At 31.6% G+C, this 25974-nt stretch overlaps 1 protein-coding gene and 1 long non-coding RNA gene across 2 annotated transcripts in view; one reads left to right on the top strand and one right to left on the bottom strand.

The window, feature by feature from the left end:
- Positions 1–1609: 1609 nt before the first annotated feature.
- The window catches only part of LOC308653121, a 51333-nt gene continuing 26968 nt past the window's right edge, over positions 1610–25974 (bottom strand). The window contains exons 3-5 of the long non-coding RNA XR_014022988.1: positions 15523–15623; positions 4585–4928; positions 1610–3497 (exon numbers count right to left, since the gene is read on the bottom strand). This is a non-coding gene — a long non-coding RNA (uncharacterized lncRNA). The remainder of the gene's footprint in view (positions 3498–4584; positions 4929–15522; positions 15624–25974) is intronic.
- BCHE (butyrylcholinesterase) overlaps positions 10178–25974 on the top strand; it is a 75061-nt gene continuing 59264 nt past the window's right edge. The window contains exons 1-2 of the mRNA XM_081301576.1: positions 10178–10299; positions 15534–17058. Of these exons, the coding sequence (XP_081157702.1) occupies positions 10182–10299; positions 15534–17058 (1643 nt within the window). The 5' untranslated portion in view covers positions 10178–10181. The remainder of the gene's footprint in view (positions 10300–15533; positions 17059–25974) is intronic.

Here is a 25974-nt window from a genome sequence, read left to right as displayed (position 1 = left end):
TGTTTCTATTGTTGGTATTTTCCTTCATGTTTAATTCCTTTGTGCTCTGGATGAGGTGATTGTCTCTTCAGAGACATGTTGAGCTTTTCATTTACTTCTTTTGGGACTCTCCAGAATTTCATTGGTTAGGAACTAATTCTTATGTTTCTTAGCTTTTAGATTCCACCATCAAATAAAAATATATATATTCAAATTTCTTGTGCACTTGTAGCACAAGCTTGCCTTGTGTTTTATGATAAATATATTACTCTATTTGTTATTGTTCAAATACACCTACTCACTGCTTTTTCACTGTGACTATTTTATGCTGGCGGCAATTCTCTACTGAAGGAAAATTCATTTCACTTTCCAGCTTTACTTTAGAGTCTCACTTTTAGCTTCTGAAGGCATGTGGACCAAAGATAAATATTCTTCTAGAGCATAGTATTTAAAGTATCAGGACTCCACTGTAATGATCTCAAATTGACATAATTCAGTCTTCACATTCATATAAAGCATTGCAGGAAAGAACCTTAAGGAGCCCAGTGTATTAATGCATGAATACCAGGGTGGATATGCCTCAAAAGACTAGATTTTTAAGTCCTCATTTTGCCATTCGTAAGCAAGTTATAACAGTTTCCTGACAATGTAAGAATATTTATAAGAAACAAAGCTAGTATATATATGAATAGTGACACATATTTAACTGAGAAAATATGATAACATCATAATTGATAACAGCTTTTCCTTGCATTACTTCATATGACTTTTCCCAGTATGAAATAAAATTGGCAAGACAGAAATTCATATTATCTCTTTGGGTTTTGTATTAGGGTTCTCCAGAGAAGCAGAGTAGAGTATATATAGATATGTAAGAATAAATTAATTATGGAAATTGGCTCATATGGATATGAAAGCAAAGGACTCCTGCCATATGCCATCTGCAAGCTTAAGAGCAAGGAGAGATGGGGCTGTAATTCTCACTGAGTCTGAATGCTCAGATCCAGGTGACCTGAACAATGGTGTAATTTCCAGTCCAAGGTCAAAGGCCTAAGAATCAGATGGAGGATGATGTAAATCTTAGGATCAAGAATCAGGAGCTTTCGTGCCCCAGGGCAGAGGATGATAAAGTCCTACCTCAAAAAGAAAGTGAATGTGTTCTTCCCCTGGCCTTTTTGTTCTATTTGAACATGTTTTCAAGTTATAGAAAACACTTGCCCACATTAGTGTGGCCAGATCTTCCTTAATCAACCTACTGCTTCATATCCTATTTTTTTTTGAAACTTCCTCACAGACATACCTAAAATAATATTTTATCAGCATTTAGGGCATATTTTAGCACAGTCAGGATGATTCAAAAAATTAACCGGTCATGTTTTTTTTCTATGTCCACTAATGTAGATTTAAAAATGCTGATACAACCATAATTTTAACAACTTATACATGAAAATCAGTGTGTGTGTGTGTGTGTGTGTGTGTGTGTGTGTATCAGCGCGCGCGTGTGTATATATACATTTCTCTAAAAATTACTATTATAGTAATTTTTAGAGAAATGCTATCTATATATATACATATATATATATATATATTTATATAGTTATTTGTAGAGAAATTCTTAGTAAGTTCTACAAATAGGTTCACTCTTCAAGTTGTGTTTCTTGAGACTTGTAAATCTAATCTCTATTTTATGTCATGTTGATCATTTAAGCATATCCAAAAATAAGACTTTGGAAGAATAACCATGCAGATTAAGTGCTGAAGTGCCATGTGATGTGTTTAAGGAAGAGCTCAGAGTTAAAACCTTTATTGGGAGGAAGCAAGATGTCATGTCATTTTCTCATGTTTGGGGAAATAAGCTTCTACGAATTTAGGAATATGCTCTAGTTAAATCTGCTTTGAATAATAAAATCGTCCTGTGAATGCAATTACACAATGTGAACAGACTGAAAAACAGTGTTAAGTTACAGATTGTGCTAAGATAGAGCAAGATTAATTATTATTTGCCTGATTATATTTAGTAACTGCAGCAATACACTAGCAATCCAGAGCTCAGCTAAATGTCAGACTACTTGGCATTACTTTAGTAATCCAGTTCCAAAACAGAGGTGGATCTCAGCAATTCACTTTTTTTTTTTTTCATTGTGACTTTTGACTCTTTTACTCTCTATTCCTACAGAAAATAAGATTTAAATTTTGGCATTTGCAATGCCATTCTGAAGTGTTAAAATAAATTTTAGAGAAGCAAAAGAGCATACATCTGGAAATATTGCAAGAGGATAAAAAGAAATAAGATACAGAAGAGAGAAAGATTGTTAGAGGAAAAGAACAAATCCAAGAAGACAGGGTCACATTACTGTGGTTTTGAAGGTTTAGATCCTGCTGTGGAAGGCAACATTGGTTGTCCTACTTAAAAACTTATCTCAAAAGTTACTGCAAATATGCTCTTATGGTGATCAAGTGTACTTAGTGAGAAGCTTATGTTTGATTTGAGAATATTTTATGAAAATTGGGAATATTTTCAAATTAAAAGTGCAGAAATATCATAAAATATTTACAATTTCTCACCTCACAAATATAGTAGCATAACATTCCTTTTAATACTAAGCAAAATTCTGCCATCTCCCCTGTGTTAGGGTCAGTTCTTTGTAGTTTTACAGCCAGTGATTTTCCAGAATTTTGACACACAGACTCAGAGATATAAACAGGCGCTCAGACATGCACCCATGAGCATCTGTCATGACCTAATGAAAAGCAACCTTAGTCCCTACTGACAAATTTGAGTAATATGAAGAGGAATTTACACCTCACCACAAATTCATTCTTAGAAATCTTTATTATGCATCTGTCTCCCTATCATATATTCTCTTTAGATCACTCCTTCCAAACCATCTTCTCTTCAACTTTCATCTGCCTCTCACTTTATTTATCTCTCATATCTAAAAAAATTTTTGCACCACTTTCTTCAACTGAAAATGTTTCTTTCTTTCTGTCTTTCTTTCCAAACTGTCCTTAACATGTTTTCCCATGGAGTTTATATCATTCCAATGACATAAATTGGGCAACTTTGCCTTCTCTCAAGTCTCTGAAGTGTTAAAAGTTAATTTATTTTTCATAATTTTAGGTGAAAATCTTAAGCTGGATCATCTGAACATAAAGTTCAGGACAGAAATTTAACTCTTATTTTTATTTAATGTGATTTGCTATTTACACATATATTTATATAAACAATAGTTATATAAACAGTTCATTCGAATTATAGAACATTGTTAAATAGAAACAAATACTTAGAAATGGTTATTGTATATACTCACTATGCAGCAATAACCACTATTGACATCTGAATGTATATATTTCCAAATATTTCTGTGTGCATATTTACATATATAAAAACGGGGTCATAATTTTCATAATGTTCTGTAATATATATTTGTAATCAAGAATTTTCAACTCAGTTATTCTTTTCAGAGCTAATATTCAGAAATTATTCAAATTTCCAAAATTGGCCCAAAATATTCTTTCTGATAACCGAATGCATTTTCTTTTTTTTTTATTGGTTGTTCACAACATTACAAAGCTCCTGACATATCATATTTCATACATTAGATTGAAGTGGGTTATGAACCCCCAATTTTACCCCAAATGCAGATTGCAGAATCACGTCAGTTACACATCCACAATTTTACATAATGCCCTATTAGTAATTGTTGTATTCTGCTACCTTTCCTATCCCCTACTATCCCCCCTCCCTTCCCCTCCAGTCTTCTCTCTCTACCCCATCTACTGTAATTCATTTCTCTCCTTGTTTATTTTCCCATTCCCCTCACAACCTCTTATATGTAATTTTGTATAGCAATGAGGGTCTCACTTCATTTCCATGCAATTTCCCTTTTCTCTCCCTTTCCCTCCCATCTCACGTCTTTGTTTAATGTTAATCTTTTCTTCCTACTCTTCCTCCCTGCTCTGTTCATAGTTGCTCTCATTATATCAAAGAAGACATTTGGTATTTGTTTTTTAGGGATTGGCTAGCTTCACTAAGCATAATCTGCTCTAGTGCCATCCATTTCCCTGCAAATTCTATGATTTTGTCATTTTTTATTGCTGCATAGTACTCCATTGTGTATAGATGCCACATTTTTTTTATCCATTCATCTATTGAAGGGCATCTGGGTTGGTTCCACAGTCTAGTTATTGTGAATCGTGCTGCTATGAACATCGATGTGGCAGTATCCCTGTAGCATGCTCTTTTAAGGTCTTCAGGGAATAGTCCCAGAAGGGCAATAGCAGGGTCAAATGGTGGTTCCATTCCCATCTTTCCCAGGAATCTCCAAACTGCTTTCCAAATTGGCCACACCAATTTGCAGTCCCACCAGCAATGTACAAGTGTACCCTTTTCTCCACATCCTCGCCAGCACTTGTTGTTGTTTGACTTCATAGTGGCTGACAATCTTACTGGAGTGAGATGGTATCTTAGGGTAGTTTTGATTTGCATTTCTCTGACTGCTAGAGATGGTGAGCATTTTTTCATGTACTTGTTGATTGATTGTATATCCTCCTCTGAGAAGTGTCTGTTCAGGTCCAAAATTAGACAATAAGATAACAAATAACCCAATCAACAAATGCATTTTCTTTATGAGCCAATGTGCTACTTCTGACATTTTGTTCAACCTACACATGTTTCTTTTTTTTTTAATTTCATTTCTCTGTATTTTTTTCTCTTTCTACATTTTTATTGGTGCATTGCACTTGTACATAATGGTGGACTTTTTGTTAGATATTTGTACATGCACACAATATAACAATATATTTTTTCTTATATCACTCCCCAGCACTTTGTACATAAATTTGTCATTGTTTTGTTGACAAGACCATTTCAGGAAGCCCCACATCCAGAATTTCTCTGTTTGCTTCATTGTGCTTTAGTTTGGTTCTTTCATTATTTTCTTTGTTTCCTGTAAAATACAAGTCATACATTTAAAAAATAATAAAAATTCAAATAAAAATAATAAACTAGATGATGTATATGCTTAATATCCTATATATTCTACCATTGAATTTTACTTAAGTTATGAAATTCCAAATGTAATCTGTGTGGTTTCATATGAATTTCACAAATCTTGTTCATCATCAGTCATACACATAGTGACTTTAACAACAATGGTTAGCCCTTCTCTGAGATAATATTTTCATCAAAATTTGTGCAATCTTGTTCCTAACATATTGTCTCATCTACAAACATTAGTTTTTGTCTGTTTAACATTAGAAATATCATAAAATATTTACAATTTGTCTCTCAAAGAGAACTATTATATTTATTTATTGTCTCTCAAAGAGAACTATTATATTTATTTATTATTTATAGACAGATGGAATTCCATAGATCTTTTTGAGCATTTAGAGTTAAAGGAGTATAGTATTACAAATAACTGAAATATATCAGAAAAAATAATATTCATATGCATACAGATACACACACACTACACAGACATAGAGATAGATTCCAAGTTCTTCATCTGCTGATTCAGCCAACAGCAGATAAAACACTCCTTTTAAAAAATTGCATTTTTACTGAATATTTACAGTTTTTCATTGTTATTATCCCTTTAACAATAGTTTAACAATTATTTTCTATAATATACATAACTTAAGACTGATTAAAAGTATATTGGAGGTTATACCTAAGATATATGTAAATACTTTGCCATTTTACATATAAGACTAGAACATCTGCAGATTTGGGTGTCCAGGGAACCTACCTGGAACCAATCACCTGTTAATACGAAATGACAACAATGTGTGGGTATGTATACGTAAATATATAATGTAGATATATATGTGTGTATATATACATATTCTTTGTAGATGTATTCTTCACATATATGTTTGAAGAGAATAATATTGAAAATAGATCAAAATATTAATGGGTAGTAATATGGGTAAAAATTGTATGTGAGTTCTTTATATTGATCTGAAATTATATCTGAATTAAGTTTAAATTTCAGAAACCCCAAACACATGAAAATATATTTGATTTTAACAACAAAAGAATTCATCATAAATTGTCATACCTTTACAAATTTAAATGTAAAAATAATGAAAAAAATGTGTAATGCATTGTCTTTTGAGCAAAAGACATACATTTTCCTAGACAACTGATATGCATATAAGTTGCTAATATTTCATGGATGTAGTTGGTCACATAGGTCTTATAGTAAAAAAGAAAAACTTTTGAACAATTCTGGTTTAAGTGATTATTCCATGAAAAATAAGAAGTGTTCAAAATATTTAATCATATTCATTTTCATATTATTTTTTTCCAGGAAAATTCAATCTACCTTTCCAATGAAAACAGACTAGGTAATTTGTTATGCTACATCCATTAAAAGTGTTAATATAGATAATATGACAATGTTGAAAAAAATTGATAGCATTATTTTGAAGTAACTTAAAATTGGTTATATGAATATAGCACAAAAAATATATGTGACACATCCCCAAATTACGGAAAATTGCTTAATTATACATGAGCAAAATAAAGAAAAAAGATAAAGAATAAATTTTGTAGGACAATTTCCTCAAGATATAGGGTCAAGGATTTGCCTCTTTCTGGTATAGAACTTCTCCAAACAATCTCAAAAAAATTTCATGTAAATTACAAGCATCCTTGTATAAAAAGCATCACAACTTCCTGTTACTCACTCTCCCTTAATTCCAAAAGGACAACTTGCTTTACTGATGCCCTGCCCACAGGCATTTCCATATTAGTTGTTATCTTATTCTCAAAGTGTTTTATTATTTTCGTAATTGGGCCCACTTTGAATGTCTGCTGAGAAATCCATCTTCAAACACCTGTCACATCTGGGAATGAATGTCTAGTTCTTTGGCTCCAGAGACTTGTTGAGATTTATTCTGATTAAGAACATTTCCCTTGCCAAGACTGTTGGATACATTCCTATTAAATAGTCTGTGAAGAATCTCAGAAGATGAAAATCTACTTTGTTGCAGTGATAGTCATTTATTACATTTCTGGATAAATAAAGAAAATAGGAAAAAGATATTCAAATATCCATATATAAAATGCCTGTTATAGTTACTGATCTCATGAATATTAGAAAATAACTTCAATACCTTCATAATTTGAGGAATAATTACTTAAAACTCTTTGTGGCTGAATTTCTTCAACCGAAATTAAGGATAAAAGACTACTTACTTTTAAAGGTGATTATAATTTTTAAAAGAATTACTATATTCAAAGTGTATAGAACAGTGTTTGTAAATAATATTTATTATCCAAAATTATTATCATAATATAACAAAAGATAAAATAATTATACGTGTATGATAATATACCAATAATACAATGATTTAACAGGTAATTAGTACCATGAAATAAAGGAAAAATTATATCAAATCATGCAACCAATGCTATATATAGCCATGTAACCATAACCACTACAAGATTTTTCAAAAGTAAACAAAATAACCCAAAGTGATCTTTCCTGCTTTGTGACATATAAATTGTAGAAATATATTTTTATAACTGTTAAATTATTTTTGTAGTTGTAGATATATAGCATGCCTTTATTTTATTTGTCTCATTTTTATGTGGTGCTAAGGGTCGAACACAAGTTCTCACTCATGCCAGGCAAGCGCTTTGATACTGAACTACAGCCCCAGCTCAGAAATGTACTTTAATTTGCAAACCACACTTTTTTCAGAAAATGCATTTATCTTGTTAAAGAAAGTATTAATAAAGAAAATATTAGAACACTTTTATGGCATCATCAGACCTAAAAATAGGCACTTTTGTTGAGGCTGGCTTTGAATTCATGATTCTCCTGTCTCAGCCTCCCAAGCTACTGGGATCACAGGCGTGCACCACCGCACCCAGCCTCTCCTAGGAGTAATGTTAGACTCATGGTTTAAAATCTTTCTTGAATCAAGAAAACATCCAGCCCCTGATAACTGAGTCACAATTAAACCTTAAGAACTCAAGGCATCGAGGCTGGGTAACTGGAAGCCACTGTAAAGCCAAGACCATAATCCTTGCCAAGACCAAGTTTTAGCATATGTAGCTGCGAAACCTGAGCTGTATTAATGTTATGTCAAGAGTCTGTGGCATTTCATCAGTGTCAATTTTCAGCATACTTAACATTTAACAGCAGGATCGCTAACCATGGAGGATGTGAATAACCCTTGCCTACTAACCCTGAAACACACTCACTATGTGTGACCTACATCCTCCTGCTAGTAGTGTCAGAAAAGAATGACGCCACCAAAGCAGATCAGCTGCTCTATGTTGAGCCACAGAGGAAACCACTCAAGTATGACAGGAAGAAGAGATGCTTTAAGGACGAAGTAAAGTAATGCATCTGACAACAGGGCATAGCTTAGAAACCATGAGAGTGGTGAACTAAATGGGCAAGAGCTAAAGATGACTCACTCGAGTAAAAACAGTGAGCAGGAAAAAAAATGTCAGGTTTTGTAATCAGTTTAAACATCTGCTTGTAACTGATTTTGGTTTTAGCATCCTTTTTTTCATAACAAAAATTAAATTATGTGTAAAAATGTGATATGTTTTGTATAGCATTGAGTGGGTATTAGGAGCATGCAAAATACTCTGCTGAATTCACTAAAATTAAAAATCCTCAATAATTGCAGGGTTTGAAAATAAGATTAACTATATACTAGCTTAGAAAACAATGCAATGGAGTTGTGTGGGAAGAAGAATTTTGACATTTGGATAAGTAAATCACTACATTGAACTAATGGCCTCTCTTGTAAGCCATCAAAATTAATGCATTTTAAAGCAAAATGCCATTACTTTGAAACCCATAGCAAAACTGTCAGCATACTTCCTCTTAAAAAGACTTTTTCTGCATTTAGATACACCATGAATTCTGTTACTTTTCTTTAACTAGGTTATTAGAAAAACTATATTCTAAATACATTATAAATCATTATTGTGAAGTTTATTAGTCCATACTGCCTAAGTAGTAATTTTCATTAAAAAAAAGACAAGCTGAAAACAAAATGACTTTCACCTGGGAATTAGTTGACTTGAAATGATGTCATACAAATCCATGTTAAAATTCTGATTCCCTCAGCTACTTATGGTAGGATATACAGCAAATTTCTGATTTTTTCCAAGCCTTAGCTTCATCATCTGAAAGTTTAGTTAATAGTGTTAACTAAATTTTTAAAAATATATTTCATGTAAATTGTTAGTTTTAATGCTTGATACACAATAGAATAACAACAGAAATTGCCAGGTTTTATGTTTGCTTTTTAATATTTAAAATATTGAATTCCGAAAATCAGCCTTTCTACAAATACATGCCTTCTGATTAGTCCTCAGTGAGACCAAAGATATTTAAAAGTGAAAGATCTCATTTACAAAAGATGAAAAATGAAACAGCACTGAGAAGTCAGGTATTAAAGAGTTCATTAGAAGTATTTCTTTTAAAAATTTTACCTAATATGTCTTTCAGGGAAGATGAGCATGAAAGATAAAAATACATCCTCCTTTGCATATGCACTGCCAGCTACCATCTACAAAAAGCCTTTTTTACAGAGTTTGTTGAAGATCTTTCATGGTATTTCCTTGACTTGGCCAGAAAATTGCAGCTTTTCATTGCGTACACCTGCATGCAGGGCTCCCTGAAAAGTAAATTACTATGAACAGTGAAATTTGTATTTGTATGACTTAAATAATTGTTGAGACGTGGGGAATGAAAAGGGACACATATCAGAGATGTTCATTTAGTTAATAAAACTAGGCATTTGATTTGAATAGCTTTATATCTACAGAGTGATTGTCTCTCACTTTCTTTTTTATGATGCTTTAAAACTACATAATTTTTGCAGATTGAATAGCAAATTTCAATAACATCATTTCTTTACAACAAAGTGTGCATCTTTAAATCTTAAGCATAGGAAAAAGCTATAAAAGAAAAAAAAAGTTCTGATAGTGTTAAGAAATCGTGTATTTTCTGTTTAAAAAAGCTTCCATATCTTTTTTTTTTTCAGTCTTAGAAGACTGCCTGTGATTATAAAGCATGATCCAGTAATACTTTTGTAAATGAATCACTACTGCATTCATACCATTAGCCTCTGAACAGATGTCAGAAAGTAAAGATTGGCTGCCTCTAGATCAAGTTGCTGCTGCCAATTCTCGCGAGCTTTGTCAGTAACAGTTGATTGTAATGTCAGTGCAGTCCAATTTACAGGCTGGAGCAGCAGCTGCATCCTGCATTTCCCTGAAGTATTGCATGATTTCTACTCCTTGGAAACTTTATCATCTTTATTTTTGCAGAAAGTCGGGTAAGTTGATCTGAATTTACACTTTTTTTGCTGAGATGTAAGTTACTGTGAGGCTCATTCTGTGGGAGGAGTGTGGTTTCTTCACATGTTTGTTTGCCCTTTGGTGCTCTGTGGGGAATAGTCACTGAAGCTTGCAAATGGGACAGATGAAGCAAGTGAGCCGGCACATGCATCAGATCTTTCTATTTTCCTGGGAATGCAGATCTAGTCCCCATAACTGTTGAGGGAATAGGAGTTTATTCTCCACATAAAGGGCCATATCACTTGTGGAATCAAATATCACTGTGATATTTGTTCTTTCTGAGCTCCTTAAGGAAATATATTTTACACTACTTTATTCTTATATGCACTGATTAATGACTCTTGCCTTGAAAGAGTAATAAAAGTGATCTTTGGCCAGGTTTGATCTATTTTCTCCCCTTTTTGAAGTGGCATAACATTAATAGTTCTCTTACTGATTACTTTGCAAAGTAATTTCTCAATCAATATCTTGTCGTTTGAAACTTTCACATTATCAACAGACAGAAGCTCAACTTTTCTTTTATGTAAAACAAAAATCTGTTTCCTAACTTGATTTACAAATGTTTTCCCTTTGCCTGGTTAGACTTCTTTTTTTTTTTTTACAGGCATTTTTAAATAGTAGCAAAATATCTTATATTTACTGTTATTTTATTATTTAGAAATATTAAGCAAATATAGACTTTCTGCTGATGTTTTAACCTTCTAAACTTAATGTTATTTTTTTGACATCAGTAACCATCAATAATCACCAGGGCATTAAGCTTTAAAAGTATAAAATGTGTTAAATTGAAAAAAGACTGAAATGTGAACACAATTGTTACATTTTTTAAATTTCTGTTTTTTATATACATTTTTATTTTTGGAGTAGGTCTTCTACCTTTTTATTAATATATGTCAGTTAAGAATGTTATGTGTAATGTATCCCTAATATAAACTATTACTAGTGATAAATGAAACTTTCTCATTCATAAATTCTTTACTTGAGGATAAGATTGAGCATTTGAAGTGTGGCATATTGCTTGGAAGGGTATTCCTTAGAGTTCTCTGTAGGTGTAAAATAACGTGGTCTTTGGATCCAAAAAAATAATTTCTAACTGGATTTTCAAAGTTATATTTTATTTTCCTAGCTGTGTTATTTTTGTTTATTTGCAATGTCCCACTATTTTAGTTGTAAAAAGCATCCAAGACCTATTCCATATTATATTTTATAAAGTATAACAAGTATTAGTTTAACAAGTCATATCTTCTGTACAAATGTAGTACCTTCTTTGATTTATTTATAGGCAATAATAATACATATTTAAATTATACAGCATGTTTGTTTTGATGCTTTTGTTAAAATTTGCTCACTCTTACGAAAACTGGACTGTCAAAGAGAAATAGAATAGATGACAACCTCAGAGAAAATTCAACTTCTGGAGAAGACCTAGAGATCTAAATATTAAGGGTTCAAATTATTTCTACAGTGAAAGTGTGTGAGCACTTTTCTTGATTGAGGACAGACACAGATCTTGTGCTTCTCATACCTAAAATATTGTCTTCTATCTGTATACAGCCTCTCAGTGCCTACCAGATAACTGAAAGAGCCCTGAGAGACAGTGGCACAGTGAAAAATAGTCTTTCTCAATTTCCCACTTTTTTAAACATGATATGAAACAAGGTTTGGGGATTTGATATAAGAACTTATTTGTTTTAAAATGACCAAATCATTTTAGTGGTTCGTGTTCTAGATCATATCAATATTATCTAGATTGGTCTTACTTCATCATTTTAATAGGACTTGTTTTCAAATAAAAAGATACATTTTATTGTGACTTTTTAAACATTGGAAAACTAATATGCAGAGAAGACTCTTAGGAATATTTTTGACATTTCTTTATGTAGGCACTGGCTGGCCCATTATTTTAAATACTTAGTTGATATCCATTTTAAGTTAAAATGCAAAAAGAAGAAAGTTATTGAGTTTCATTTTTTAAATTATATTTTTGAAAGTTCAGAATTTCAAAAAAAAAATCACCACTTTAATTTGTATGTCCTGGAGCATTTGATAAAATTGGAGTTTATTAATTTACTTTTGCCTCATCTTTCTTTCAAATATTATCTACTACTTCAATAGGTTAATTGATCTAAATTCCTTTTATTGTTGTACTTGTTGTGCAAATTTGCCCCATTTTTTATGATAAACTTGGTATGAATATATGTATTCAGTGGCAGTTGCCAATTATAACAGAATTTATGAAAAAATAAACAACGAATTTTTATTGAATATTTTAATCATTTTTAACAATTTAGACATGTAGACTGGTAACATTTTGTTAGTCTTCTTTTATTTATTTCTATTTTAAAAACATAAATTGGAAGACTGTATAACCAATGTGTTAAAATACAGAATATCAGATTATAACAACAAACTGATGTTTATTTAAACAAAACAATGAAGGTGAATATAAAATTCTCAAACTACAGGAAGTATATGAACATTTGCAAATTTTCTTATGAAGATATAGATTTACTTTTATGGTATATAACAATCTTCAACAAGTAGCATTTGGGTCAAAACTACATAGTTATCTTTGCAGTATTTGTATGCTTAAAACACTTGTTTTTAATGATAAAAATCACATTATTTATGAGGTAAAATCTCGTAATTATTGAAAAAATTCTCTAATTCATATGAATAGTATTGCATAAAATTGAGATATACTTGAAATGTAGATAAAAATATTTATGTAAATTAATGTAAGTGACATGAAAATGATATTGCAACCTTTTAGATGAAATAACACCTATTGTAAATGTAATAAAGTTACCATATTTATTAATTATATATGAAATAATGCACTTGTTAGTAATCGTATCTGCATTGCAATAAAATTAGTAAAATGTTTGTAGAAAAAAAGTTTTCAAAAAATCAGAGGCCAAAAAAGAGTTAACATTTTGTTTGATTCTTAAAGATAAACCAATATTTAAGTAAGATCAAGGAAACAATAAAGAATCTTTTCATTGGTCAGGGGGACACTGACTCAGCAAGCTAAGAAGGACAAGTGATAATCAAGAACCTGTAATTAATTTGTTGAAAGGGTGTAAAGACTAAACCTTCTTTGTATCTTATTCCTTTTGCCTTGACAATGTAGGTTTTTAAAGAGAGAACCATCCTGCACAGTACTTAATCTCCTCCATTTATTTATGTAAAAGGACTTACTAATTATTAGGAAAAAAGAATAAAAAGGACTATAATAGCAGTGCCTCTAAAACTCCTGTTAAAAGTCTGTAACTCCCATAGTAAATGTTAGGCTACCAGAAAATGTACATTATTATTATATATTACTTACCTATTGTTATTATAATGCAGCAAGTTACATTTACTATAATAATAATAAGTTTTAAATATCATGAGCAAAGAAAATGTTAAAATATTTCTGCTTCATTAATATATTTTATTGATGTTAGTACACATTCAATAGTATTAAAGCAAATGACATAAAAATAATCTGTGATGATTTAAAGACAGAACTTATTATAACATTTTATATAGAGATTTTTTTATTTACATATGAATATTGATAGTATTATATTTTGATGTGGATAAGGTCATAACTAGTAAGCTCTAAACTAAGTGATATAAACCATGGTTTAATTTATTCAGATATATGTTTGAATCAAAAGTTGTTTTTTTTTTCTTAGCTATCCTATGAACAGTGGTGAAATAAGCTGATTTTTAAACATGAGTATTCAAGGTCTGGAAGAATTGAGAGTTATTCTACATACCAGGAGAGCTCCTTATTCTTGGCCTTCTAAAACAATCTAAATTAACAAACAAAGTAAAAACTAATACAGATGTTCAAGGCTGACCAGATTAGTTTCTTGGTCATGCAAGTTGGATTTATAATTACAGCATCAGAAAAAAATAAAGATTTTATATATATAAAATATATTTTATATATTTATATAGATGAAAACCACTACTTATAAATGAATTTTCTAATTGTATTTCTTGTAGTTATATAAAGATGTTAGTTCTTTTAAAAAATATTTGCGTTACGTTTTTCAATCCCTCTTTAGAACATAGTCTTTGATGTGTTTTTTAATATTTTTATGTAAAAGAAACTTAGATATCCATTAAAAATTTTTGATAAAACTTAGATCTATCCAAATGACATCTTTATATCATCAAAAATAGTATTTAACAAAATTTTAAATATTTATTATTTCGTACTTTACAAAAATTATTTTGCTTGTTTCAATTATCCCCTTAACTTCTCAGCTATGGTCCTCTGATTTCAGTCATTTTGTCCACCATCAAAACAGAAATAACTCTGACTATGCTAACACATTTAACCAGTTACATATTCTTCAAGAAATTAACAATTTAGCAGATGTGCATTGTGTACAATTACTTCTAAGCCAGTATCTTCTTCCATACAATTATAATATCAGTCATTGTTCTCACCACCAGATTTGTAATTCAGACAGAAGCTTCTCATCCTTATTAAATTTCAGAAAAATTTCCCTGGGATGCATCTCTGGCCCTCCTCATTTTTTTTTTTGCTTTAATAATGGAGCAGATTTGTTATTTTTATGATTTATAAAATAAGCTGCAACTGTTATATTTTTGTTACTTAACATTCGATGAATACGTTGTCTAAGTCATTTCTTGACAATAGACTAAGATTGTATAGAAAGAGAAATTAGTAAGTGAAAGGACCATAAAAGGGACCATGTTGCAAAAAAGGGCAATAGTAGAAGTCTATGGATCCTAAAAAGTTCTTTATGTACTTCACAGTTTTGTCATGAGCCAACAAGCCAATATTTCAAAAAATACATGAGCTTGTATTTTGTCCTCTAAGGCAGAAATTATACCTGAAATACCCCTTAATGCCATATTTAATGTGGCTGTACATAGTGCAGAATTGATATTATATATGCTTGGGACAAACTTCCTCTTTAAAATATAAAATCTTTACAGATCATGAATATTTCAAAAGCAAAGTTACTTCTACTTTCCATTCTACTTATTTTTCTTCTAAATTGAAAACTAAAATAGCCTCATTTTCTTGCCCCCCCCAAAAAAATTTATGCCTTTGTAGTGATAGCAGACTTTGTAGTGTTCATATTTTTTAGGATAGAAGCAATATGTTTTAGTAAATTATCATCAATAAAGTATAACACTTTATACATAGACTAATAAAAATCTCTGCTTACCTCTCTTTTAGAAATCAACATGCAGAGCAAGCACTCATTCGTAGGTGTTCAGTTTCTCTTGTGGTTTCTTCTGCTCTGCATGCTTATTAGGAAGTCACACACTGAAGAAGATATGATAATTACAACCAAGACCGGGAAAGTGAGAGGGATGAGCTTATCAGTCCTTGGTGGCACTGTCACTGCCTTTCTTGGAATTCCTTATGCACAGCCACCCCTTGGTACACTTCGATTCAAAAAGCCACAAACCCTGAATAAGTGGTCTGACATCTGGAATGCCACAAAATATGCAAATTCTTGCTATCAGAACATTGATGAAAGCTTCCCAGGCTTTCCGGGATCAGAGATGTGGAATCCAAACACCGACCTCAGTGAAGACTGCTTATATCTGAATGTGTGGGTTCCGGCACCTAAACCAAAGAATGCTACTGTAATGATATGGATCTATGGTGGTGGCTTTCAAACTGGGACATCCTCTTTACATGTCTATGATGGCAAGTTCCTGGCTCGGGTTGAAAGAGTTATTGTAGTTTCAATGAACTATAGGGTGGGTGCCCTAGGATTCTTAGCCTTACCAGGAAACCAAGAGGCTCCAGGGAACATGGGCTTATTTGATCAACAACTGGCTCTTCAGTGGGTCCAGAAAAATATAGCAGCCTTTGGCGGAAATCCTAAAAGTGTTACTCTCTTTGGAGAAAGTGCAGGAGCAGCTTCAGTGAGCCTTCATTTGCTTTCTCCTAGAAGCCACCCTTTGTTCACCAGAGCCATTCTTCAAAGTGGATCCTCCAATGCCCCTTGGGCAGTAATTTCTCCTTATGAAGCCAGGAATAGAACCTTGACCTTAGCTAAATTCATTGGTTGCTCCAGTGAGAATGAGACGGAGATAATGAAATGCTTTCAAAATAAAGATCCCCAGGAAATTCTTCTGAATGAAGTGTTTGTTCTCCCTTATGACACTCCTTTGTCAATAAAATTTGGTCCCACTGTGGATGGTGATTTCCTCGCTGACATGCCAGACACACTACTCCAACTTGGACAATTCAAAAAGACTCAGATATTGGTGGGTGTTAATAAAGATGAAGGGACAGCTTTTCTAGTATATGGTGTTCCTGGTTTCAGCAAAGATAACAATAGTGTCATAACAAGGAGGGAATTTCAAGAAGGTCTAAAAATGTTTTTCGAAGGAGTGAGTGAATTTGGGAAGGAATCAATTCTTTTCCATTATGCTGATTGGTTAGATGATCAGAGACCTGAAAACTACCGTGAGGCCTTGGATGATGTTGTTGGCGATTATAATATCATATGTCCTGCTTTAGAGTTTACCAAGAAGTTCTCAGATTTGGGAAACAATGCCTTTTTCTACTATTTTGAACACCGATCTTCCAAACTTCCTTGGCCAGAATGGATGGGAGTGATGCATGGCTATGAAATTGAATTTGTCTTTGGTTTACCTCTGGAAAGAAGAGTTAACTACACAAGAGCCGAGGAAATTTTGAGTAGATTCATAATGAAATGTTGGGCAAATTTTGCAAAGTATGGGTAAGTGATGATTTTTGTTGCTCTCTGCTTTAGTTGGTTTTGTTTTGCTTGGTCTCTTGATCTTTTGTGTAGACTTTCTTAAAGGCATAGATAAGTTTTGATGATTTATTCTCTTTGTATCAAAGATAATAAATATTTTTATCATGTAGTAAATTTCAATTCTTTATATCAGAGTGCTTTGCAGAAATCATCATAGAATTTTCATGAAAGTATTTCTTGATTTCATTTCCAAACTATTGCAGAGTACTTTAACAATGCTAGTCAAAATTTGTGTGGAAATAGCTGCTTGCCTGAACAATTGAAATTTTTGTTACAGTGCTTTCTAAGCCTCAAGTTTATGATGTTCACAGATTTAGGCAAGAGTAGACAAATATATCTTTTTTATGTTTCTAAGCCTTGTAGAGTGATTTCTGCTACATGAAGTGATAATCTTTGCTCAGGAAAATGAAGGGACAAGGTGGTGATGGAATTTGCACTCAGATTATCCGAAATACACAGTATTGTTCATTCTATGAATTCATTTTCCCTAACAGATTTGTTAGAGCTCTCAGAGACTCTGTGTTTGACAGGACCTATGAGAATCTTCATGTTTAGCTAAGCTGTTCTCCAAAGAGGTCTTATGGTTGATGTTAGATAATCAGAGACTTTGCCCTAGAAGATATTTTTCTTATGTATTATAAATATTGCAATATTATGTCTTCAAGAGTCAGAAGAAAATACACGTACTTAGTGAATTATAGATGATTCAAATTATGCTTTGTCTATTTTTTTAACCTACAGTAATGCAAATGTGATACCATTCAATAGAAACGGTACTTTGAATTTTGAATTTTGATGTCTTCTTGGGCCAGCAGTATTAGGCTGGATACTCTTCAGGATGCTGGACAGCGGCAGCAAGTCTCAGCTCCCAGGCAGAAAAAAAAAGAAAGCAAGAGTAAACAGGGGATAAACTGGGGCTGGGGATGTGGCTCAAGCGGTAGCACGCTCGCCTGGCATGTGTGCGGCCCGGGTTCGATCCTCAGCACCACATACAAACAAAGATGTTGTGTCTGCTGAAAACTAAAAAATAAATATTAAAAAAAAAAAGAATTAATCTCTTAAAAAAAAAACAGGGGATAAACTATAGGCTACTGTGTTGCTAAACCATAGCTTGCTCAGTAGCTTAGGTGTATTCAATGTGTTCTTTGATTTATGATATTTTCAATTTACAATGGCTTTATCAGGATATAACCCCATCATAAATCAAGGTGCTAAGAGGACATAACCCATTCATAAATCAAGGAGCAACTGTAATCGGTAGGAATACATTTTTGAATTGGGGTGCATTCATGTAAAAATAGAATCTTTTCTTTTTCACTACATGTATATTCTCAAAAGAATTTTAGACATTAAAGTAGTTTATATCATTGTGAATAATAAAAAATAGAAATTTACAGAACCTGCTTTAAAGGGAGTGTATGTCCATGTATCAATCATAAAAGTTGATTGCTTCTTTAATTAATCTGTGACAATTTCTTTAATAATTAAACATAATGTTGATAATGATATAATTGCTTTCTGGTGTTCTTAATTTACCTTCCATTTGGAATTCTTTATTTCCATGTTATTATATGGATCATTCTGCACTATCAGTTACATCATATTATTCTCAAAACTGCATGTTATGTATTCACTGTGTGTAAAGTTATAAATTTTCCATGTAGTTTTTAAGGGCTTCTATAATCTCTCTGCAACACACATTATCTAACAACATCTGGATATGTTGTAGACCAGTTTTCTCAGGAATGCAGACTCCAAGCAGAACTGTACCCTGCAGCTGTGCTCTTGCTGTGTGTCTCCATTAAAACACCTACACTTTTCACTTTCAATGACTGAGTCCTACTCTTTGTAAGATGCTGATCAACTACACATGCCATCCAGTGTTTCTTTACTACCTAGAACAATTTCTTTTAACATCTTTTTTTTTCATGGAGATTAATTATAAATTGTCTATATCCTTGCCTTCAATATAAGCCAATTCTTCTAAACTATATTAAATTACAACTTCTTGAAATAGAAAGTATGATTTTGATGAAGACTCATTAAAGAACTGAGATGGGTATATCATATTTAAAGATTTGGATAATGATTGAATGATAGTGAAAACTTGTTTAATTTTTTTTTAAATTCTTTCAAGACATGTGGGTTATTATATTTCCTGTAACTGTGAAATATTTTATGTCTTCTCAACATTCGTCTGAATGTTTACTCAAGACAAGAATCATCATATTATTTTTGAGATACATTAGAATTACTTATGTCTCATTCTGTTCTCTGCCTAAAACCTACATCCCCATGGGATCATTTCAATGTTTTGAATTTTTCTTACAATAGAATTTGCAAATTATTTAAAGAAAAATATTTTTCGAACCTGTATGTTCATAATTTGTAAAGGATTTAATATTTTACTTGTTGAAATTATGAAGGAATCTATATTTTGTCATAGTGGAGAACAGTAAGAATTAGATATGTTAAACACATTTTTATATAAACACAACAGCAAAAGAATAAGAAAATCTTTGGCATAATAGAAACAAAATTTAACCCTCCTGAAAGGCAGGTATGATTAATATTTTAATTGGAAATAAAAGGTTTACTTTTTAATTATAATGATAAATTCATAAAACAGGTATTATAAAATACTGAAGTTTAAAGTCAACATACTATATTATTATAACCATAACAAGATGTTACTTTAGAAAAGGAAGTTCCTTTCTGGTTTATATTTGCATGATGGAACAGAGAAAATGATAATTTGTCATATATGTTGAGAGTTGACTTTATGGCAAGAAAAACGATAATAATAAATGGACTTCAGTGGAAATAAAGTTTGTAAATGTTAAGTTTGGAAATCTGACCACAGTCATGATGTTCCAACTCTTTAGCTCTCAAGAGGGGAAATTATCATCTATCCATCTCATGCCTGGATCTCATTTTGAATGTTTCACTTGGGGGTGAGGTAGTACTAGCAAGGTGTAATCTTGTATCTGACATCTTTTGTTAGCATGATATATTTTCAACTCATCTCTGTCCTATAATCAGAAGTTTATTTCTTACTCTCATAGTGATTGCTATTCCCCATGGAAGATTATGCCATAGTATGGTCATTCATCTGCTATTTGTTTTCTGCTTGGGAATATTATGAATAAAGTGTCAATAAATATTTTGCATAAGATGTTTGTAGATCTTGTAGATATTCTTTTCTCTTTTTGAGTGGTGAAGAACTAGGAAAGATATTTCTGGGAAGTCAGTAAGTACATACTTATCTATTCTAGAAATTGTCTTTATTTAGTTTTCTTTAGTCGAGAATATCATATTTCCAGAAAAAAAAATGTGCCAGAGCTCCAATACATTCACAACCTTAGCAACATTTGCAATTATCAGTCTTTCCTGTTAGCTCTTCTGCTGGCTTTGTATTGTGATACCACAGTGGTTTTACTATTTACTGATAACTAATGAAATAGAACCCATTTTCACATGTTTACTGGTCACTTGTATTTTATATATATATATATTGAACTCAATGTATTTCCTATTTTTAATTAGGTTTTACTTATCAGTGAATTGTAAGGGTCTTATATATTTAGTATAAAAATTTTATTGATTTTGAATACTTTCTCCTAGTCGGCATCATGACTATGAATTTTTAAATGACTTTCTTAATAATATATAGAGCAGAATTTTTAATTTAATTGTTTTTCATAGAAATACTTACATATTTCATTATTATTTATTGGAAAAGATACTTCTTTAGCTATGTAATTATGTTGGAAATTTTTTTCAAAATCAGTTGACCATATGTGTGTGGATATAACTGAGGACAATTTGTTCTACTAGGTAACCAATATCTATTTTTATGCCAGTATGTCTTCAGTAATATGTCTACATAGTATGGTTTTAAATTGAATCATTTAAAAACATACAATTTAATTTAAAAATAAAATTATAACTTGAAAAGCATGTCAGTCCTAGGTTTGAATTTCTTAATTAACTTCACATTCTTATTAAAAATTTAGTTAGAATGTTACAGTTATTGATAAAATTGAAGAGAATGTTGATCTTAACATTATGGCTTTCCAAATCCATGAATATGATGTTTGTAATGTTATTTTCTTTTGCTTCAAAATAGAATTTAAAAGATTTCTGTATAAAGGTCTGGTATATGTTTTTTTTGTGAATTCATTTGTATTTATTTTTTTATTTTTTTTATTGGTTGTTCACAACATTACAAAGCTCTTGACATATCATATTTCATACATTAGATTGAAGTGGGTTATGGATCCCCAATTTTACCCCAAATGCAGATTGCAGAATCACGTCAGTTACACATCGACAATTTTACATAATGCCCTATTAGTAATTGTTGTATTCTGCTACCTTTCCTATCCCCTACTATCCCCCCTCCCCTCCCCTCCCGTCTTCTCTCTCTACCCCATCTACTGTAATTCATTTCTCTCCTTGTTTATTTTCCCATTCCCCTCACAACCTCTTATATGTAATTTTGTATAGCAATGAGGGCCTCCTTTCATTTCCATGCAATTTCCCTTTTCTCTCCCTTTCCCTCCCATCTCATGTCTCTGTTTAATGTTAATCTTTTCTTCCTGCTCTTCCTCCCTGCTCTGTTCATAGTTGCTCTCATTATATCAAAGAAGACATTTGGTATTTGCTTTTTAGAGATTGGCTAGCTTCACTAAGCATAATCTGCTCTAGTGCCATCCATTTCCCTGCAAATTCTATGATTTTGTCATTTTTTATTGCTGCATAGTACTCCATTGTGTATAGATGCCACATTTTTTTATCCATTCATCTATTGAAGGGCATCTGGGTTGGTTCCACAGTCTAGCTATTGTGAATTGTGCTGCTATGAACATCGATGTGGCAGTATCCCTGTAGCATGCTCTTTTAAGGTCTTCAGGGAATAGTCCCAGAAGGGCAATAGCAGGGTCAAATGGTGGTTCCATTCCCATCTTTCCCAGGAATCTCCAAACTGCTTTCCAAATTGGCCACACCAATTTGCAGTCCCACCAGCAATGTACAAGTGTATCCTTTTCTCCACATCCTCGCCAGCACTTGTTGTTGTTTGACTTCATAGTGGCTGCCAATCTTACTGGAGTGAGATGGTATCTTAGGGTGGTTTTGATTTGCATTTCTCTGACTGCTAGAGATGGTGAGCATTTTTTCATGTACTTGTTGATTTATCAACAAAGATTACACATATTTTTAAATTTTATTTTTCAATTTAGGTTTTGCTGATACATGGAAATTATAATTAATTTTTATGTTGACATTACAGAATGAACCTCACAATGTTAATACTATTTTTAGTTGTTTTTGCTGCTGCTGCTGTTGTGGTTATTATTGTTATTGTTTTGGAAATGGGATTGAACTGTGGACCTACACTTAACATAAGTGAGGACTGAGCTCTGCCTCCAGACCTTTTCAATTTATTTAGAGACAGGATCTCACTGAGGGATATCAGCTATCCTAGAACTTGTGATTCTGCTACTTTAGCCCTCTGGTTTATATTTGCATAATTCAATAGAGAAAATGATAATTTGTAATATGTGTTGAGAGTTGGCTTTATGGAAAGCAAAATGTTAATATTAATAAGTGAACTTTAGTGGAAATAAAGTGAACTTAGATTATAGGCATTTGCCCCCAAGTCTAGAAATTTCAGTCATTTTATAGAGTTATTAAGGATCACTTCATTGGTGATAAAAAAAACATTTTTTAAAAATTTTGGTAGTAGGGCTGGGGATGTGGCTCAAGCCGTAGCGCGTTTGCCTGGCATGCGTGCGGCCTGGGTTCGATCCTCAGCACCACATACCAACAAAGATGTTGTGTCCGCCGAGAACTAAAATAAATAAATAAATTCTCTCTCTCTCTCTCTCTCTCTCTCTCTCTCTCTCTCTCTCTCTCTCTCTCTCTCTCCCTTTCCTCTCTCTTTAAAAAAAAAAAATTTGGTAGTAGACAGTTTGCCTTTTTCCTATCAATATTTGTGTTTTTATTTTCCTTGTTGCTGATTTGTTATTTCATTATGATTTTAAAGCAATAGTAATAATAGAGGTGCAATATATAATATTTCTTTAAATCTTAGAAGATGTGTTTATTGTTTCCCTACAGTAGTACAACTTTATACAGTTTTGCTTTCCAAGGTTTCATTTATCTGCAATAACCCATATAATTAAAATATTATTAGAAAGTTCAGAAATAGCAACTCCTAAGCTTTAAATTATCCTTCTGACTAACATGATGAAATCTCACTCTGTTCTGACATGCCCAACTGGGAACATGAATCATTCCTTTGTAACTACATGGTATGTTTTCCATCCTGTGGCAGTTGAGAAAATGGGAGACCACATCCACATAACATTTATATAGTACATTGTTATAATTGTTCTGTTTTATTATTAGTTATTATTAATCTCTGTATATAATTAATAAATTATAGTTTATCATAGAAATGTGTACATAGAAAAAATATTATATATCATATATAATATAGTATAACATATCAATATAAATATATTATATTATAATATATTATATTATGTCCCAGGTGGGACAGAGGAGAAAAAAGTGAGATTTCATCATAATGCTCAGAATGAAAATTTAAAATTTAGGAGTTGTCATTCAGACATCCATTGGCATTCTTGGAATGTATCCTCAGTGGATAACAGGGCTGACTCTATTTTCAGTAATAACAAGTTTTTCTTTTCATCAAATTGAAGATATTCCCCTATAGTTCCAGTTTCTTAAAAGACTTTAAGGATGTTAAATGATAATGAATGCTCTGTCTGCTTCTATTTAGAAGGCTACACATTTTTGTTGTTATTTTGTTTTTCTTATTAATTCTGTTAAGGTGGTGAGTTACATTGATCCAACTTTTGAATACTGAAACAGTCTTGCATTCCAAGGATACAAACAACTTGTCACAATATACTGTCTTCTTAATGTATTTCTGGATTGTTTTGACAATAATAAATATAATTTGTTGAGAAGTTTTCCTCTTATTCATGAGGATGATCAATATACATTTTTATTTTCTTTAATTATTAAGAGTGAAGTATCAGAATACTCTTCCTTCTGCTTCAAAGTTTGGACATTGCACATCATAGGCATTATTCCTTTGATATTTAATATGCTTTACTAGTGAAGCCATTTAAATCTAATGCCTTTTTTGTAATTAAATTTTTGTATTATAGGGCTGGGGATGTGGCTCAAGCGGTAGCGCGCTCGCCTGGCATGCGTGCACCACATACCAACAAAGATGCACCACATACCAACAAAGATGTTGTGTCCGCCGAGAACTAAAAAATAAATATTAAAAATTCTCTCTCTCTCTCTCTCTCTCTCTCTCTCTCTCTCTCTCTCTCTCTCTCCCCTCTCTCACTCTCTCTTTAAAAAAAAAATTGTATTATAAATCTAGCACTTTGATTGAGACAGTGCTATCTAGATATTCCAGCTCTTCTAGATTCATTTTTGGGAGTTTACATTTTTATGATATTTTTGCAATTAATCAAAGTTATCAAATCTCTTGGCATTAAATTGTGCATAATATTCCCTTATTGGTAGTATTTTATTGAATATTGTGTTTTCCTTCTTGAAATTGTTAATTTTCTCTTTTCAATCCCTTGATTATTCTTGCTTAAATATTTTTAGTCTTTTCAAAGAATTATTTTAGTCTAATTTTATCCTTTTCATTTTCATTGCCTTTTGTTGAATAATTTTCTTCTTTATGTCTACTAGGCTTAATTTTAATCCTCTTTTTTAGCTTCTTCATAAGTAGGTAAATTTTTAGGCACTTTTTTCTTTTGTAATACAGACGTTTAAATTATGCTTCCTTCTAAGCATTACTTCAGTTTCTTCCAGCAATTATGATACATTATATTTTTCATTATGATTAATATAATTTTGAATGTTCCTTTAGTATTTGTTTTACCTATGGGTTCATCAGTATTCTGATAATTAATTTCCAATATTTTGGGAATTTTTTAGGACTCTTATTGTTATGCTCTTCTAATTTAAATCAATTCTTACAAGATAATATATTCTATAAAATTTCTCCCCTTTGAAAATTATTTATACTTTCATTGTTTCTTAGGATTAATCCTGAAATTTAAATATATCATGATTGTTCAGATCTTCTAATATGTGTACTGATATTTTCTGTGTGTTTCAAATACTCTGAGAAAAGTGGTAAGATCCCCAGTTATAATTGTGGTTTTATTTATTTGCCTAAAATTTTTCTTTTAGTGTTTTAAATCTAGGTTATTTTGTGTGTGAACATTTTATTATTATGAATTCATGATTAATTGACTGCTTCATCAATGTATAATATCCCCCTTTGTCTAGCTAATTCTAATACAGAGATATGCCATATTTTCCATGTTTATGTTTGCATAACACATGTTGTTACATCCTTTTATGTTAAACTTATCTATATATTCTAAAAAAACTTTTTTATATTATTTGTTTTTAATGTTTTTGATATCTAATGTAATTATTGATATAGTTTGTTAACGTCTATCACTGTGCTCTTATTAAATCCATCTTTTCTATTCTTTCTTTGCAGGTTTTTAAAAATTTAGTGAGCATTTTTAATATTGAATTTATTTTATATAGACTTTTAAATTTTACTTTTAACATTTCTTCATGATGAATTTAGAGCCAACAACTGTTAAGAAATAACTTTGGACACCTTAAAACTTGACCCCCACTTTTTCACTACCTGTTTTCTATTTTATAAATCATTCTTCCTTTTTTCTTTTTCTGTCTTACCACTTTACATATGTAAGAAACTTGCAAGATCATTTAATGTATTCTCTGCCATGTTTTCCTTATTCTTGCTGTGTTTTTATAACAATATGTAAAGTA

The sequence above is a fragment of the Spermophilus citellus genome (genome assembly GCF_964194105.1).
Source record: "Spermophilus citellus genome assembly, chromosome: 7".
Lineage (NCBI taxonomy): Eukaryota > Metazoa > Chordata > Mammalia > Rodentia > Sciuridae > Spermophilus > Spermophilus citellus.
This window is presented reverse-complemented; position numbering and strand designations above follow the sequence as displayed.